Source organism: Frieseomelitta varia, unplaced genomic scaffold (genome assembly GCF_011392965.1).
Source record: "Frieseomelitta varia isolate USP_RPSP 00005682 unplaced genomic scaffold, Fvar_1.2 scaffold_444, whole genome shotgun sequence".
In the NCBI taxonomy this organism is placed as follows: Eukaryota; Metazoa; Arthropoda; class Insecta; order Hymenoptera; family Apidae; genus Frieseomelitta; species Frieseomelitta varia.
In genome coordinates this window covers 70228-91004 of record NW_025110195.1, presented here as the reverse complement: position 1 = coordinate 91004, position 20777 = coordinate 70228, and the positions used below count along the sequence as shown (strand labels likewise).

Here is a 20777-nt window from a genome sequence, read left to right as displayed (position 1 = left end):
CTCGCAATCAAGCTGTCCGTGAGCGTGAAGCGAGGATTCCAATAAAAAGAACCCGGCGAAGAAATAATTTCGCGGAAAGGAGCGTCGTGAGAAATTGTCCATTCGACGAATCTCTCTTCGTTCGAGAGTACAAAAAAGAAAAAAAAAAAAAAAATAAAAGAAAAAGACGTACGAAGGATGAAAGAGAAAGCTGTATAACTGGTTGGCTTCAAGCTGGAGGGGAGAGGTGTCCTCTTTAAACGTGTAACGAGAGCTTATTGCGGGATTGGTGGCATCGGGGGCGCTGGCAATTTTGTGGAATTCCAGCTTTCCTCCCCCACCATTGACACCCAAACGCTCGCAGCCCTTTCCGTACCGTGCCAGACGATGGTCCACGGCCGGAAACTTTCCCCGAAACTTATTGCCGAACTTATTACCGGAGTTTAAGCCGGCCTCGGCCACTTATCGTGGAGTCTTCGGCCGACCGGAAGTTTAAAGGGCCAAGCGTGTGCGCGGAAATGGCTCGAGAAGGTCGAACCCCCTCGAGCCAAGAGACAAGAGGGATAAAAAGGAGTCGCAATAAGCGTCCCGACGAGCCTCACTTGTCTCGAATTTTCTCTCCACTTCGGGATATTACGTTTTCTCTGCTTTATTCTTCCGCCTTTCCTCCTCCTCCTCCCCGCTCTCTTTCCGCGGCTCTTCCGGTTCCGGGACACGACGATGGGTATTTGGAACGAGTAACGAGGGAACTGACGAAAATTACCGTGGAGAATCGCGCGAAATTAAAACGCGGTTGACAGGTGAAGGGGAAAGATCGAGAATCGAACGTTTACGATTATGTTCGTATTTATATATTTATTATAATTATATTTATTTTATAATTGTAAGAAAAACAAAATGAAAGGGAGGAAAATAGTATCGGTTTTCGTAAGCAAAATTTTTTTAGTATTTTTTATTACTTTCACGAAAACATGCATGAACAATTCAAGTTGAAGAGCAAGGGAATTAAGAATATTTTCGTCTTGTAGAAATATTCGAGTTATAGAGATCAATGCTTATATTATATCTAAGTACGCTACAATACACAAAGTCTATTCATTGTTGAAGTAAGAAGATTTCATGAAACTTTCATCAAACTTGAAAACGCAGAAAATTAATTAAAAATTAGAGAAACGTTCAACAATAATTGTCGTAAGAAGCAAAAAGAAAAAAAAATATCAATCTTTTAATGGAAGGAATCACCAAGTATCCAATTATTAGTAGCACACATAATATAAAAATACTAATATAGTCACGAACTTTTCCTAATAAATCTCTTCGAAATTCCACTATTTCCACCTCATTTTCTGTTTCATTCGAAACAATTAGCTATTTCTGACGAGTATAAATGGTAGTCGCAATTAAACAGTAAGAGACTTCTTAGAGTTGCGAACGAGGGTGCAACGAGGGTGAAGATAGAGGAAGGAAAGTTTGGTATTTCGAGGTCGCAGCCGGAGAGAAATTACTTCTCCACTTTGTCCGTGGCGTAGCTTTTCGTCGCAAAACTGGATTCGAAATACACATCGACGAGAAATTAACGCTGGAAACCATGGGTTCTCCACAATTTCCCGTCGAGGCAATTGATCTGTAAGCTCCTATCTGCGCTGCTAGCGTTTAAAAGAAAATCAACGACCAAGAGAAGTTAAAGTATATCTTCTACGATTGAGATCGATGGCTCAGAGACTGAATAATTAACTTTGCTATTCACTTTCGCGATTTAAGATTTATGACAATTAAAATGATTCATGATTAATGAGAAAGTAAAAGGTAATTTACGGAAATCGCAATTTCTTCTCTTTTAATCCTCATAATCTTTCCATTATCGTTATCGTCAATTTCAATATTTTTAAAATAATAATTGAAGAAAGAATTCTATACGTATATCGACAATGGCAATTATTCGAAAAGGATGCTTATATACATTTTTTTCTAAAATCAAAAGGCAATAAGTACTTGTATTTATAGGTTTGGTAATTTATTAATAAATTTATTTAATGTAATTGATAAATGAGTGGGATTTCAGGACCAAGCAATAGTTCAGTCACGATTAGGTTGTTAATGTTTATGAAAAACTTGAGTTTTCATAAATACTATAATTATCGTCATAATGTTTCGTATATTCTGCACATTTTTGCAATTTTAAACTACTCATAAATACACTGAAAAAATCTGAAATTTAATTATTATTGTGTCATGAGTACTTCAGTTTGTTCTAATTTTATACAATTGTAGAATTCAGACGGAAGAGATAGTAATAAATAGTGAAAAAACTATTAAACGGTATTTTCCATAGTAATATAAAATTTCAATCGTTTTAAAAATCGAATTTAATGAGACAAATTGATTGAAAAAAATTGTAAATGAAACGTTGGCGAAAAAAACTGAAACATATTTGGTTATTTTTATACATATGTATTATATTATATATTATATGTACAAAAACAGGGCGAATTTATATTGCACACCAAATATCCCTTCAAAATTTTATTTTATACAAATTTAAATTGTTTTAACAGTAGAATTACCAATTGTGATAAATAAATATTTACATATATTTGATATTATATCAATTATCTATCATTACATTATTTATATTATATGAATATACTATTATATATATTATATTATATTCTTAAACTAACAAATTTATAAATATAATTATTTGTAGCCTTCTGATTTGACAAGAATATTTAATTTTTCTAATAGAGGAATATTTCTCTGCTGTTAATTCCATATCTCTTGTTATAACTGAGTTAAATTGAAATTAAAATAAAGAGTTCTCTGTATTTAAGCGCTATATTTACCTGTATATACTGTAAATACTTGACACTTTCTGAAATTTATAGGAATTTCTAGAGTATATACATTTTAATCGCTTTGACATTCCAATATGAAACAGATACGTTAAAATCATTAAAATTATTTTGTAGGATAGATTTTCATTCACTTTCAATTATTCTTTGTTTATCTGTACTAATCAGTATCTTAATAGACATACATTTGAGATCTGCAAGTCCAATAAAAGTATTCCAATCAATTTCCTATTTCAATTTGTGATATAATATACGATTAATACTATACAATATATGCTTCATAAGATCAGATACCAAAATTGCACTGACGAGTTTCACTTTGAAGTTTTAGTCATTTTACCTATTTCAAAATATTAATGGATGTGTATTATAACATATATTCTCCCTGTATTTATACATGTATTGTTACAAATACTGTAACAAATATGAAATCAAAACAATTTGTCTTATTTATCTTATTAAAGTCTAATTGCAAGCATTCTGTTTAAATAATTATTGTATTTTTAAATTTATATACAATAAAAAAAATTCAATAAGGAAAAACAAAGCGTTCGTTTCTTCGTTTGTGAGTCAAAATTACAATCCATTTCTCGCAGCTACCATTATTCTGAACTAGTGAAACCAGAGGGAAAGCACGGACGTGTCCAAAATGTTTTGCGACGACCACCCTCGATGCTCGTTTCCTTCTGTCTTGGCGAAAGTGTTCTTAAGCTGCGAGACAATGGGAGGATGTGACGTATCGCGTTTTCTGCAGGGAAAAAGAGAGAGAGAGAGAGAGAAAGTGGGCAATGATAATTGAGTGGAAGAGAGGCAAGGGCAGTTGGAGTGGCTCTCGCATGGCACGAGGCACTTGGCTCTCCACTTATGTAATTGTGCTCGTAATCCCATCCACGTAACATCGTCAACCACGTGGTAAGAAAACCCCCCAACAGGCCTCGTTTCTCTCGTTTTACTCCTCTTCTGCTCGCATTTAACGCGAAGACTCTCCTTTCTTTTCAAGAAAGGGAGAAAGATACAGCAAGACGTGACAATAATTTTGTAATAGCTTCTTGATCTGGATCAAGTTTGCTATTTGAGTTACCAGAACAGTTCAATCGAACAACATTATTATATTTTATATTATTATAATTTCATAATTTCTATAGAGGAATCATGATCAATGTATTACTAGTGTTTTGTATAATATTTAGTACATTAATATGAAACGAGGTTTTTTTTTTTGCTGTATGAACGCGCATAAAAACCTGGAGCCTAATGGTATTTAACTTTTCATAAATCAAGTTACTTGAATGAGTTGAGAATCTTGGTTTCTGTAATGTCTGGTTTATTTTGAAAAAGTTTAAACAAGTTTGATTTATTAGCTCGTTGCAAATGAAATGGATTCTTTTTAATTTTTAAATGTAGACATATCTTAATGAATATATAATATAATATAATATGATATCATATAATATAATACAATATAATATAATATAATATAATATAATATAATATAATATAATATAATATAATATAATATAATATAATATAATATAATATAATGTAATGTAATGTAATGTAATGTAATGTAATGTGATGTAATGTGATGTAATGTAATGTAATGTGATGTAATGTAATGTAATGTAATGTGATGTAATGTAATGTAATGTAATATAATATAAAAATGAAAAGTAATATTACTCAAAGTATCATTGGATAGATTTTGGTTATTATAAAACAAGATTTGACAAATAACAAAATATCAAAGACCAAAATACTTTGATTATTCGTTACTTTTAAAATACTTATTTTTTTTATTTATATTACTATATACTTTATTTCATATATAAAATATTTAATTATATTTTACTGTATTATATAATTTTAACATTAATTATATCTAAGTGTATTAACGTGTTAACCTACTAATGGAAAATTGGTTTTGTAAAATCTATGTAACAGACAAGGACAAAACAAACACAAAAGATGCTAACTGTTTCATTTAAAACAATCGATCCAAACAACTTTAATCTAATATATTTAATTATAACATAATTGTAATATAATCTATAGTATATAGTATAACATAATATAATTCTTTTCTATCACCAAAGAGATGTACAGATGGTCTGTTTCAGTATATCTGTATATATATTTGGAATGAAATATCTCGTGACCTTTATATCGATTTTCAGATTTCTCTCTGATTTTTCTGATGTAACCATGATTATTTTAAATTGCACGGGATTGCGCATGATACACGAGAAACGTATAAAATAAACAAAGCGCGGTGCTCTCTACAATACATTTGATGCATAAAACAAATTTCTCATAAACATACTATTTCTGAAAATTGTATCCGGAAAGATAGGAAAACAGCATAAAAATCCGTAGCCTGGTGGTGATAATCAGGACTCATTGTAGTGCTAATGAAATTTGCGAAATATACTTCGTACAACGCGCGCAACACGTTCGCACAAAATATGCACGTGTACACACGGATACGAAAGTTCCTCGCGCGAACCTATGTAGCTTCAAATTGACGCGACTGTGAAACTAACGCGCGCCATTCGTATGCAACAGGCTCAACATGGAGGATACACAGCCAACTACGTTTATTGAATCCCCCAGTGATTACTGGCATTCAAAGTTAGAAACTTGAATATCGTTGCACATGAAAAATATTTTGCAAACGCACGGGATTACGTTCTTCTTTTGTGCGACAAATTGGATCTCGAGTTTGATGTATTTACAGTTGGCAGGGCGGGTTCCTCTGCAAGAACTTGCAAGTCCGCGACCGGGGTTTCAACTTCAGTGGATTAAACGGTGTATAACTCGCGGCCGTGCTGCAAGTTTAGCGATCAAATAAATTGTTAATCCCCCGGAACTAACATCCGATTCGGACGGAATTAAACGCCTGCCGCTCGATTTTATCTCGTCAAAGGCACGTTTTGCCGGTTCGATTATAGTTGAAATAATCCTTGTTAAATCGTGTCCTAAGGCGCGGAACTTTACCCAAATCTCTTATCTTCATCCCCCAAGTTTCGAGCTTTCATTCGTTACACTAACCGGTGCATTCCGGTTATTCGGTAACTTACACGACTGCCGGAGATAAGCGGACAGCTTCCAACCTCGTCTCTTGACCAATCAAATATGCTCGGCAGAGTATTCTAATAGTATAGCGTTTGGTATTTTTGCAACGTGGAGGATAACTTTTAATTTTTCATCTTAAATATTAATAGTTTAATACGGAAAGTTTAACATTGTGTCCGGAGAAAGAAATCAATTGTAAATTTATTTATAAATTCTCAATGTTGATAAAATTTCTTTTATATCTTCAAAAACGAAGACATTCAAGGTGGACAAAGTTATTGGGACATTTTGTGTAATCAAGTACTATTAGATATTATAGAATGGTAACATCACGAATAATATATTTAATTAAATATTATTATTATTTTGTTTCTTATTATTATTTTTTAATTATTATTATTATCTTTTGTTTCTCCTTGAAGCCATAATATGCCTCAAAGTTACAGTGTCCCATTTTAACAAAGGATACACCAAAGTAAAAATAACAGATATAACATAATAAATTTTTACATATTGGAATAATTTTAAAATAGTCAAAAATAGTTAAATGATTTTGAAATAGTTCTAAAAATAGACATAACATAATAAATGTTTAAATGAAAAACGTCGTTGTTCTATTATTCACAAAATTTTTCTCTCTCTATCAGTTTAGATGAAAATGATATCATAATGTGTTATATTTTATCACATAAATTGTTCCCACTAATTCTTAATTAAAACGAACACTTTCCATGAGATTAACTGATAAAATCGGGAACGTGTTTATTCACGGTTAAACGTCCGATTTTTAGGATCGATTTACTTCTTGGAAAAAATTTAACTCAATTGGACTCACCTCATAGGCTTGAAGAGGGCCTGCATGTTTGAATAATTGATCTGGAGCTTCAGTTGCGTGCCGCCTTCTTTCTGAACTGCAAGCAAACAGGAAAAAGATGCCAGATCAGAGAAGTTAGAGGAATCGAGCTAGTTTACTTTTTAGTTTACGCGGGGAAATATCCGATTATTGGATCGAGGCGCGCGAGATCGTTGGAAAGTAGCATTCCGACTCGATTTCCTCTCGCGCTCAGCCGGAGCAATCGAGATTTTCAATCCAATCGATTAAGTCGCGTTTAATTGCGCCTCACTTGTATACGAGGCAATAATCGACGAGCACGAGCATCGATCGTTAATCGAAATTCTAATCGAATTTCTAATTCTTTTTTGAGTTAAACACATCTTGAAAATCCTATTACAATTCGAATCTTTTCCTTCCTTTCTTCCTTATTTATTGATCTTTCCATCTTTTTAGAAAAAAAATTGCAACGTTAAGATATTTCGATAGTTTTTTTTTTTTTTTTTTTTAAATGAAGAAGTATATAAAATAATTCACTTATTTAACTTGTTACTCTTCTTTGTTTTTTTTTTTTTTTTAAGATTGAAATTTTATAGCGATCCTTTGAAATTTGCTACGATCTGGGCTTAGGTGGCAGAATGTCAGAATTTCTTAAAATTTTGTCGTATAACTTTGATATTCAAAAGTTCAATAAAATTGTGAAAAAGGAACTGTACAGCAAGTTTTAAGAAAGCAAATTCTATTCTGCAAAGAGGAGATAATATTTCTTCAGAAGAAACTGTAAAGAAAAATCTTCAAAGTGATATAATCATGAAAAAAGTTTTCAGACGTTTGAATTTTTAAAATTTTTGAGGTGAAAGTATCCTCACTTTCTTAGCAGCGTTACAGGATAAAATTATCTTTGAAAAAAATGAACCCAAGACTATCAAAGTAGAGAATTTACACTTGTAAAATGAGATCATGTGGATTATTGTACAAGATTTTTTTTAAAAAGTTGTAACAGTTTAAATTACAACAGACAATTTTCCAGTTATGCTTTTTTTTATGTATAAAAACAGTGAATCGAATTTTGTCATAGATACTCAGTGGTTTCAATAGCAAATCACAGGTACCTGTGATTGATTATAGGTACCTGAAAAATGTTTATTACAACAATAACAAAAATTATACTGTTATCGTTGATTAATAAAAAAAATTGGGTTTTCTGATTTTTATATCCTTGGCAGAATTAACTTAGCTTAAAAATATAGTTTCAAAATGTTTCAAATTACACTAATGTAAATGAAATTCAGATTATTAACACAAGAAAAGGTACAAAAAAAAAAAAAATCAATCTGGAAAAAATCTAAAAATATATTTAAAATGTTTTACAGCTTATATAAATTAACAGCGACACCAAGTCAAGTTACAAAAGAGGAATGAAAATCGAAGAAAGCACAACTGAAAACTATGTTCGAGACTTCACTATCGAAAAGTGAATTTACACAAAGAAAGAAAAAAAAAAAAAAAACAGTCAAGAAGAAGTTTAAAGTGTTTGTACAGACTGTGCAAATTAAAGCTAAATCAAAGTCACAAGACACAAGGAAAAATTGTAACTTGGAAAACAAACTTGGATTATTAAAAAGCAAAACTGCAAAGGGAAGTTAAGTTGGAGAAAAATATGTGTGCATACGGATTATACGAATTAAAATGAAATCCGTGCCATCGGGAAAGGAAAATTAATGTGCGCGAAAAAAGGAAATTAAAGTCGAAAAAGAAAAGAAGAAATGAGAGAAAAAAAGCAACTCTTTATCAAAGATGGTATTAAAACTCTACCTAGGACATGGAGATAGGGTGGATTTATATTTTACCTCCAAAGTTCCTTGATGAAATAATTTCGCAGGAGGTTTTTATAACAGGAGAGGGGAAACGACGCGACGCGCGAGTGTTTCGCCGGGAAAAATTTCTTGGCAGAGACGCAACGGTGTTAATATCGATCGTGCGTCGTCCGCTGTGTCAATTCCATAAATGATATATGCCTAATTTAGGTGCCAGCCGTCCGGGTTACCCGCGGTCAATTTATCATACAGGACAATTAATCGTCGACCTGCTGTCGTGTCGCTGAAATTATTGACTCGGACTACTTAGACTTCGGATGCTCGAAACTTAAATCGCCACTTGTTTCCGATAGAAATCAATCTGCCGTTATTTTTCTTTCAATTAACAATCAGTGACAAGTAATTCTGCTTTCAATCGAGAATTGTGGGGATAATTAAGGAAGATAATTAATTATTTCTATTTGTTTCACAGAAATAATTTTATTTCAACTAGTGGAACTATTAGAAATGATCGGAACGATCAATTCATTTAAATAGAAATTTTTGTAGATTTATCAACGATGGGTTTTTAGTAAAATATATTTACACTATTTATTATTAATAATATATTTAATATTTATACTATATATTTATAATATATATATTTATTATTTATACTATTTATTATAATATTATATATTATATTACTATATTTATATTATTTATATATTTCCTATTCCATTAATTTAGTAACAAGTTTAGAGTTAAAGTTATGTAAATTTTGTCTTTCTTAACAGTGGATATACTCGAAAGAAGAATTAGGCTGATTAATGATAATTAACTCCGATTAAAGGCAGTTTATTAATACCTGTCGTTACAGATTTTATATAGTTGATTGTAAATGTTATTTTAGCGTTTGATACTTTTATTCTTTGCATTTAGAATCACTTGCCTCTATCTAGACATTATTTATGAATAAAATATTAATTTCATCGAATGAAATAATTATTTAAATGATACATTATCTTATTTGATTCGACGTTAGCTTAAAATAATTCTACTTTATTTGAACAAGCAAATGATTTCATTATTTGGCTATTGAATAAAATAACTTCTTATTCCATTCTTATTCTTTATTCTTGATTCTAAAGCTTATCTTTTCTTTTATTCATTTTATTGAGTTAATTCGATATATTTCAATGGACAAACAATTTTTTGCAATTCTATTTGATTCAACTGTACTATTAACAACTTACAACTGTAACTAAGTCTCTACTTTGTAATAATAATGATAAAATAAAAATAATAAATAATTATAACAAAAATATAAAAATAAATAATGATGATAAAAAATAAAACTAGATGATAGAAAGTAAGAAATAAAATGAAACCAGCATCGAAACTTGAAGATGTGCAACGAAACGAACGGAAGACCTTAACTCTTCATGCTTCTTCATCGGCTTTGTTACGCGATTAAAAGACAAAACTTCGCGGAACATTTCGATCACTGGTTTCTTGGAAGCGTTTCAATCAGTCTTAGACTCTGCTCTACACACCGGACATACCTGTCGATTTTCAAACACCGACTGTGTCCGCTGGTTTTACCTTGAACTCGAGTAAAGTTCAAAAGTCTCGAAGAAAGAAAAAGAAGAGATTATTTGGTAAGGCTAGCTGCGGAGGCAAAACTCTGCGTGTTTTCGTCTATCGATTGTTGCCAGATCGATGATGATTAGTCAAGTCAATATTAGAAGATACTTCTAGCTTTTTTTCATGATCTCTGAATATTATTCGAATACCGTCGAAGCAAAAATTCCACGCATGCGAAACAATTTAATAGAAATTTGATTTCTACTGCCGCCTTTTTCGGTAAATTTGTCATTTATTTATTGGTTTTCATTGGTTTTCTTCTTGTGTTTGAGTAGAGTTTTCTTTTGATAATTGTTCGAGTTCCACGAATTTTCCAAATTTTTATGTCGAAATTGTCTTAGATCTATATCTAAATTACTATCGAAAAGTCATTAACTGAAAATCAACAAGAATATGTATATTGTTTCATTTAATTATTTACAACGTGTTTACAATTAATTTCCACATCTAACAATTGTTTAATCTATTTCTACAATCATTTTTTCAGGAAATTAAATTCTGGAAACGACTATCAAATTTATGAAAGTAATAATATTCTTAGAAGTAAATTTTGATTAATGCCCCTGAAAATTTTCATGACCATTTTCGAACATTTAGGTATATTAAATAAAACATTCAGAGAAAGGTTGATCATTCATTAATATCTATTAATTCATTTAATTGCAATATTAAAACATCATTTCTCATTGCATGTACATATAAAGATTTTATTTCTTCAATAAAATTTTAATCTATTTTATCTGTTTTAACAGATAAGATAAGATAAATTCAGAGAAAGGTTGATCATTCATTAATATCTATTAATTCATTTAATTGCCATATTAAAACATCATTTTTCATTGCATGTACATATAAAGATTTTATTTCTTCAATAAAATTTTAATCTATTTCATCTGTTTTAACAGATAAGATAAGATAAATTTAATAAAATTATACAATGATCGACAAAATCAATATTTTACTCTTTTTTTAATTATTTAATTAGATAATCGAACTTTGTAATTATTTTTGATTATGAAGACTTTTAATGTAACAATTTTTGTTGCATCAAGGCCGACACTTGCATTTGGGTAAATTTTGTTATAATATTTCTTAAAAAGCGTATGTTTCTCAGTTTGAAATAAAATACTTAGTTTAGTATTTAGTTAGTATTTAAATAAAATACTAAAAACAGTTTAAAATAAAATACTTAGTTTAGTATTTAGTTACTATTTAAATAAAATACTAAAAACAGTTTAAAATAAAATACTTAGTTTAGTATTTAGTTAGTAGTTAAATAAAATACTAAAAACAGTTTAAAATAAAATACTTAGTTTAGTATTTAGTTAGTACTTAAATAAAATACTAAAAAAACCAAGTGAAATACAATGGAAATAAAATACCATAAATATTAGCCATAAATGAACCAAAAAGACCTGAACTTTGAATAATATCAAGTGAAATTGAATACCTTCGTTATTCCCTAGTATACTAAAATTTAATTCCTATCTACTATCTCTCTTTGGCTAACGAAACTTTTTCAATTATTTTAATTATTTGTCAAGAATGAAGATTCAGTCAATTAATTTACCAAAGATCTACTAAAAGTTTTTCTATTTTGAGATCGATGCTATTTTTTCGAGAAGAAGAAAAATAAATAAATAAATAAATAAATAAATAAATAAATAAATAAATAAATAAATAAATAAATGGAAATTACGAGTTAGGAATTTAATTGTTGATCAGATATCGAAATCAGGTTTCGCCATCATCGAATGACAAAATCCATTCTTCGTGTAATTTAATTATTGTCTAGGAAGTTGGAATCCGGGCGCTTTGTTACGAAGATACCGGGAGGATCGTCTTTGTCTCGTTTTCCCGTCTGATCGCCGATCTAATTTCCCTCACAGCAGCTCGATACCGCTTAATAATTGCATCCTCGTCGACCAAGCCGCTGGCTGCCGTTGATTTAACTTCCTCCCGGCAGCTCTGCTCCGCGATTTGTTCAACAAACTATCGCGCCGATCGAATACTATCAAAATTACATCGATCCACTTGCCTTCCTCGCGCGAAACTTCTCACGAGTCTAAGAAATTTGATACGTACACTCTGCCGAGTTTCTCCTTGGAGTATGTTTGAAAAGTTAACTTCGATCGTTGATCAAATTTTCTTTAAAAATTCGCTTTATTTTACGACGTTCGCCGAACGTTTTTCATCAATTCGAATTAATTGTTGGCCCTCGTTAATTTAATAATTGCATAAAAAAACGAGAGTACTTAAATTTCATTTTTAGCTAATTTATGTCATATTAATAATTATTGTTAATTTATGTTATATTAAATGTAATTATAATTAATATAAAATAAACATAACAAATTATATTTAATGTAATTATAATTATATATAACACAAAAATAACATAATTAACATAATGTAACATAATATAAACATAACATAATTACCATAAATTATATTTAATATAATTATAATTATATATAAATATAATATAACTAACATAATATAACATAATTAATATAATATAACATAACACAAATATAATAACATAACATAATTAACATAATATAACATAACATAAATATAATGTAATTAACATAATATAACATAACATAAATATAACGTAATTAACACAATATAACATAACATAAATATAACGTAATTAACACAATATAACATAACATAAATATAACATAATTAACATAATATAACATAATATAAATATAACATAATTAACATAACATAACATAAATATAACATAATTAACATAATATAATATAATATAAATATAACAAGAATGTAAGATATTAACTTATGTACGTCAAAAAAATTGTTAGTTTAGGGTATATTTTAACTCTAATTTTGTAAAATCTATTATAAAAAAGCCAAGGGAAAATAAAAACAGGGAAATTTCTCTATTCTCATGTTCATATTGTGTTTCTCTTTCGTGCAACAGGTTTTACAAAAAATTAAGAAGTTAAAATATCTCCCAAAGTAATAATTTCTCGACACGGGGTAATACTTTCTCTTTATAGAGAGTATCGAGCTGCCTAGATCAATGGACCAAAACAATATGTCATTTCGTTTAAAACGATGATGGTGAATCTTGAAATCTCGGAAACGCCCGCACAAATCTGACGATTATCGTGAGATTCGTTTCAAATATTGAAAGTAACGAGTAGGAGATAATTATGTGGACGAGAGTTAAAATGGCAGACTTTATATATTATTTCTAGCACAACATAAACACATAATTTTCACACAGATAACAGAATTTTCTATAATAACAAAGCGCCACGAAAAGTTCATTACCTCGCAAAAAAAAAAAAAAAAAATCGCATTTCTTTGTTCCATTTTCTACGCACCGATCGCTGGAAATCCCAAATTAAAAAGTCCGTTTCAGAATTGATCACGTTTCAATTTGAAGTGGAACAAAAGATACATCAAATCCTCCGCTATTCGACTCGCCGAATCGAAAAAAGAAAAAGAAGAAAAAAAAAAAAAGAAAATAGAATAGAATAGAATAGAATAGAAGAAACGCAATAGAAACTTAAATGAAACGTGTCGCGAATAAAAATAATCGTGCAAGAATGGACATAATGACCGAGGCGGAAATTGCGCGTGCAATGTGATGCCATGTCTAATTTTAAAACGTTACGCTCCGAAAGTCTAGCGAGAGAGATCTGATCTCTCTCTCTCTCTCTCTCTCTCTCTCTCCTTTTATCCCTATCTGTTCTCTTTCCCGAGGATCGGACGATCGCACGGCATTGTTAGTCAATGAACCGCGTAGTAGCAATTACTAAGCACAAAGCCACGGTCACAATAACACCGGTTAATTGTCTGGCTTCATGGGCCGAAGAGAAATTAATTCCAACAGAGAAGATTATTGCGCCGCCGTTTCCCAGATTAATTTTATGCCAGCTCGTCTAATTCTCTTCCAAAAACTCTGTCCAGTCACCTGTCCCGTTTCATTCGTTTCATCGGCTTCGTTGGTTTCCTCGCTCAACGATGATCAAACCGACGCGTTGTTTCATCTGTCACCGGCTTCGTTTTGTCCATCGAGCCATAGTCATCCATCGAGGACGAGGATAATCAGCCGATTCGATCCCTTCTGCGATTTTTATTGAACTCCTTGCGCTGGCAGCTAACGTTCGCGGACCATAACGAGTGACCGTACCCGTATACAGTAATTACGTCGCTTTCTTTTCCCTTTTGAACTCGTCGGTGATGATATAAATTACAAGTAATAAATTTATTGTTTGATAAGTAATAAATTTATTATTTGTTTTGCCTGGGTTATACTTAAGTTAAATATTACTTAAAATTGAAAAAATATTGCAATTTTGGGACAAAAAATTCTCGACATTCCCGGTTACAACATAATTTCGTAATATTATTTATCCACATTACTGAAATTTTTATCAACTACGAATGTTTTATTAATACTCTAATTTAAATGAATTTTTTAATATATTATTATTATATTAAATATTATTTAATATTATCTAAATATTAAATATTATTATATAATTATATACACAATATTACAATATTTAATATTATCTAAATATTAAATGTTATTCAATACTATCTAAATATTAAGTATTATTATATAATTATATTTACAATATTTAATATTATCTAAATATTAAATGTTATTCAATACTATCTAAATATTAAATATTATTATATAATTATGTTTACAATATTACACATAAATATTATTATATAATTATATATACAATATTCCAATATTTAATATTGTCTAAATATTAAATGTTATTCTATACTATCTAAATATTAAATATTATTATATAATTATACATACAATATTACAAATATTATTATATAATCATACATACAATATTACAATATTTAATATTATCTAAATATTAAATGTTATTCAATACTATCTAAATATTAAATATTATTATATAATTATGTTTACAATATTACACATAAATATTATTATATAATTATATATACAATATTCCAATATTTAATATTGTCTAAATATTAAATGTTATTCTATACTATCTAAATATTAAATATTATTATATAATTATACATACAATATTACAAATATTATTATATAATCATACATACAATATTACAATATTTAATATTATCTAAATATTAAATGTTATTCAATACTATCTAAATATTAAATATTATTATATAATTATATTTACAATATCACACATAAATATTATTATATAATTATATATACAATATTACAAATATTATTATATAATTATACATACAATATTACAAATATTATTATATAATTATATATACAATATTACAAATATTATTATATAATTATACATACAATATTACAAATATTATTATATAATTATATATACAATATTACAAATATTATTATATAATTATACATACAATATTACAAATATTATTATATAATTATATGTACAATATTACATATATATATATATATATCATATAAAGCAATTTGACATTTTTTTTCCTTCGAAGAACAAAATGTCTATCGAACAACTCATCTGTATCGTTGTTTTCCACTTGGTAAATTTTTACGCGAGACATTGTATCGACTAGGGAAAGAAGGGACGTCGATTTATTTTGAGCTACGTAAAATTTAATAAACGTCCACGTACGGGTTCCGCGCAGGCTTACCATCTATTATTTTGCCGTAGTAAAAATTCCCGGCACGATTTACGTGCACAGTCACTCGAAAATTTATATTACAGTATGTTCGATCGCGTAGCATTACTCGAGTGTTGAAGAATTTCGATTATCATGCGCCGCAATGGCTCGGAACGAAGGTCTGGCCAGTAACATCCGATTCTACTCGTGATTCTGCTCGTTTACGAGAATCTCAATAAATTCCTCCTGATTGGTAATAAATGTAAATTCAATGCAAATGTCAATTTATAATTCTTAATGGCATCTTCTTTTAAGGGACAGAAATGTTAAAGAGGTATTGGAAGAGTAAACAATTCGAATCATTCATTTTTATTTCCCCGTAAGGACAGCATTTCAAGAATTCTGAAGTTTTACGTGCTCTGCTTGTTTACGATGATTTTAATAAATTTTTCTGATTAACAACGAACGTAAATTGGTAATAAATTTCTTTGGAAATTCATTTGTAGTTTTTAATAATTATCTTGAGGAGTTAGTCTCACTCGGAAGAGTTAAAAATTCGAATCTTTCTTTTAAAAAGGAAATCTCAAGAATTCCAAAATTTTACGATTCTGCCCGTTTACGAAAGCTCCTCTTTAGAAATCAATTTCTATTTTATAATAACATCTGTTTCAAAAATCAACCCCATTCTTCTAATCATCTCTAGAGATGGGAATTCTTCTTTTTTTCTTCTTTTATTTTGCCCAATGTGAATACTTTACGTAAAATTTCAATTTTTAGTTGGAATTTAGTACATTTAATTTATATTCAATTGATAAATAGAAATAAATTTTTGCTTTTCAATATTAAAAAATACGCGCAATGGTCTATTTGAGGAACTGAAGGCTCAAGTCTCAAGAATTTAAAAATTTCACTCCTGAATTTGATATTGTCGAAAATAACAAAATTGCGATAGTTTACAGAAAATAAATAAATTTTCTTTCGAGAAATTCTCAAATTTTTGAATGTTTTGTGAAAGAGGAGAATATCTTTTGCCATTCTATTCTCAGCTGAAAATGGCAGATGCAACAGTGACATAAAAACATTACTTTTATATTTCTTTATATATTGAAATTGCCTGCCATGATTCCTCAACAATGGATGAACCAATCTCTTTGAAATTTGATATAAATCTAAAATAGATGTTTCGCTGTAGCCCGTAATAAAATTATGCCAATATCTGCAGTGGCATTTTTATTTATTGCCCCGATTGAAATTCTTATGATAAAATCGATTTTCCTACCTTGCATGGCTTGCATACTATTTAATATAATTTAGTATAGTTATGCATAAATTTAGTATAGCCATAACAATGTTCGTACGAATTGAGGTTATTTTTTATTTTTATGAATTATGCTGACCATTGTAATTAACGTGCAATAATATAAAACAATGTTGTACGTAAACACTAACAAACATAATTGAAAATTTTATGTTTAGAGTTTTATTACTATCGAGAAATGACCTCTCCAGATGAGAATAATCCCTTAAATATATTATTATAGATTACGAGTTTTAATTCTAGTTTATCCGAATCGATCGAGAAATGACTAGCTCATTGATTCTTTCTTTTGTTCGAATTCGATTAGCAGGAATTCATTTTATGGAATACTTATTCGAAAAAAGAAATTCATTTAATCGAATGTTAGATCTTCCAACAAATAGAATTCAGAGTGACTTAGAGACGTGACAACGCTATTTTTCTCTAGAACTCTTGAGTCATGCGACATTTCATTTAGTTAATAAAAAAAAAAAAAAAATCAATAGGAAACAGTTTTATCGTCATAGATTTAAGTTCAAAATAAAGAGCATTAATTTTTTTTTGTGGAGAATTACCAATTCTTGCTAAAAGAAAACTTTTATGAAAAATTATTCATCTATTCTTAGCAGAGTTAAAAAGTATTGTAAAAATAATCTTAATAATTGATAATACTTGATTTACTTATTAGAGATTCAATATATTAGAATTAAATCAATTAAAAAGTACATGTTGCATCTTTAATTAATTATACACGCCTCGTTTAATATTAAGACTTTTGTCTCTAGAATTTCAAGCAATCAAAAGCTAAGTTAAAAAAAAAGACTAAATAAAAAAATTGAAAATTTTAAACGTAAAAAATTATTTTACACATACAATGATAAAGAACGCAAGCGTTTGTTTGTACATTTTTCGAAGAATCATTAAAATCTTCAAATGTCAACTGCTATAGAAACGTGAAAACGAATTTTGTCGACAGAAAAGGGAATTTAGAAGAAAAAGACACTCACCAACATGAACGATAGGTTTCGTCGCGATTTCGTGCAACAATTGGTCCACGTATTTCGAGTCCACTGGATACAGTTCCGTCCTAGAAATCTGTAGATGAAATTTCTCCAGCGTCGAGCTGTTCTTCCTGAAAAACAAAGAGAAAACGCCGCGTTACTCTACATATACATCGAACAAACTTTAAGAGATCAATCGTGTCACCGGCGAAGGATCTAAATCAAAGACAAAAACGAAGATTTAAGAATTGAAATATTGAGACGGAATTAATTCAAAAGAACATTTTCATCGAAGGCTTGTTTAATCGAAGAAACTGAAAAATTATTGATCGATAACTGGAATTTTAAGGAAACAGAAAGAAATAGAAAGAAAATAAAAATAAAAATACAGAATAGTTTGAAAATAAATAAAAATAAAAATACAGAATAGTTTTAAAATAAAATTAAAGTATTAAAATAAAGTATTAAAATAAATAAAATAAAATAAATTAAAAATAAAGAATAGTTTTAAAATAAATGAAATAAAATAAAATAAAAATACAGAAGAGTTTTAAAACAAATAAAATAAAAATATAGAATAGTTTTAAAATAAAATTGAAGTATTAAAAGAAATAAAATAAAATAAAATAAATTAAAAATAAAGAATAGTTTTAAAATAAATGAAATAGAATAAAATAAAAATACAGAATAGTTTTAAAATAAAATTAAAGTATTAAAATAAAGTATTAAAATAAATAAAATAAAATAAAATAAATTAAAAATAAAGAATAGTTTTAAAATAAATAAAATAAATTCAAAATAAAGAAGAGTTTTAACATAAATAAAATAAAATAAAATAAATTCAAAATAAAGAACAGTTTTAAATAAAATAAAATAAAATAAAATAAAATAAAGTAAAATAAAATAAAATAAAATAAAATAAAATAAAATAAATAAATTAAATAAAATAATAAAGATTGTATTCTAAATTTCCCTCAATTTCACTTTGTAAGAACATTGTAAGAAAAAAACGAACGCCATGAGTTTTAACACAGCCAAGGTGGCCTAGCCTCTAAACAGAAGTTTATTATACTTGTTCTTGCATTTATTATTATTTATTAATTATTATAATTGTACTTGCAAATATTTTTACAACAGATTTTTTTCGTCTTAGTTTTTTGAATTTCGAATCAACAACTCGTGAAGCTATCAAGTTATATTATAACGAATATAATAAAATTATCATAACGGAGGGTTGAATGTACGATTGAAGAGCTACTATAACTTTTTTTAGCTGGTGGTGAGAACTTCGAGATCCAGATAATCCCAGTTACACGCGTGACGATTCGAAAAAACGCAATCGGTAGCCTTTTAAAATGCATAGAACATTGTCGACGAGCCTGACCCCTCGTTTCAAAGGTTCCTCGCTTGTCTGATAGGCTATCCATGGTAAGAAACGGTGTTTCCCCATGACGGTACGTGAACACCGTTACGGGGGTGCTCCTGAACTTATCTCCGTCTGGATGAGTTTAGTCGCGTATGCGTGACACGTGTCCATGATAACGTAGATTTTCCTCCAGTTCACCAAAATCTCGTCATTCTGCTTCCTCGTGTTACGTTGTTCACGATAAAATTTAAGAGAAATTTGAGAACACGACGCAATTCAATTCACTTTTCACTTGGGAAATTAAACAAAATAACACCACGATGCTTTAAACGCGATTAAAAAAAATTATTTCGACCTTAAACTCCATTTCGTCAAAGATATTTATGTTAAATTATATATATATATATATATATAATATTAAATATATTAAATATTATATATATAATATAGCTATATATATATATTATTTATTAATTTTAGTGTTAAGAAAATTAAAAAGAGAATTTAATTTTGAGGATGTAACGTTTGAATATTTTCATTATAATTTTAAATATTTTATTATGATACATTAATATTATTATAATATATTTTAAATATATTATAACAATATCAAGTAATTAATATTTAGTTATTATTTAGTTATTATTTAGGTATAAATATATTATGATAATATTAAGTAAACTCATTTATAATATATAATTTTTTAAGCAAATACATTTTATATTACTATAAAGTTTCAACTTGGCTTTAACTCTTATTGATAATTATCACGATTATGCTACGCATGTTCAAACATCTATGAAGGAGAATTGAAATGCGAAATATGAAATATAAATTGCGCGCTTAAATGTTACCTTGTTTTGTTAAGATTTGAACTGAAGTCAGATTCTCAGTAATATTTTAAGTTCGCATCGAAGAATCAAGTCACGAAAGTTTCATCTCGTCGCAAGTTCGATGAAGTTGGAACCGTGATATTAAAATCAGCCTCTCCGAATGAACACGATTTACGTCGAAAACACCTGACAGTCTGAACTTTCCTAACTTGAAAGTGGAAATCTCAATCAGTCTTTTTCTCGTGTTTGCGGAATAAGTAAGGAAGCATTAGCATAAAAACTTCAACAATCGCGGCTACCCAAGTCTGTATATTCAATGTTAAGAAAATTTGCAATAAAAATATCAAAATCTGACGGCGTTTTTCATTTAAATAAATCGAGTTGTAGTATTCAGTGTCAATTGAATCACAATATCAATTACAATAAAGATATTGAAGAGCTATACGTCTTTGTCTGTATATTTAACATTCAGACAATGTATAC

General features: G+C 28.7%; 1 protein-coding gene across 1 annotated transcript in view; it reads right to left on the bottom strand.

Moving 5' to 3' along the window:
- LOC122532263 (extracellular serine/threonine protein CG31145) overlaps positions 1-19545 on the bottom strand; it is a 50936-nt gene extending 31391 nt beyond the window's left edge. The window contains exons 1-3 of the mRNA XM_043660875.1: positions 19475-19545; positions 18102-18226; positions 6739-6814 (exon numbers count right to left, since the gene is read on the bottom strand). Coding sequence (XP_043516810.1) covers positions 6739-6814; positions 18102-18226; positions 19475-19545 — 272 coding nt within the window. The remainder of the gene's footprint in view (positions 1-6738; positions 6815-18101; positions 18227-19474) is intronic.
- Positions 19546-20777: the final 1232 nt, after the last annotated feature.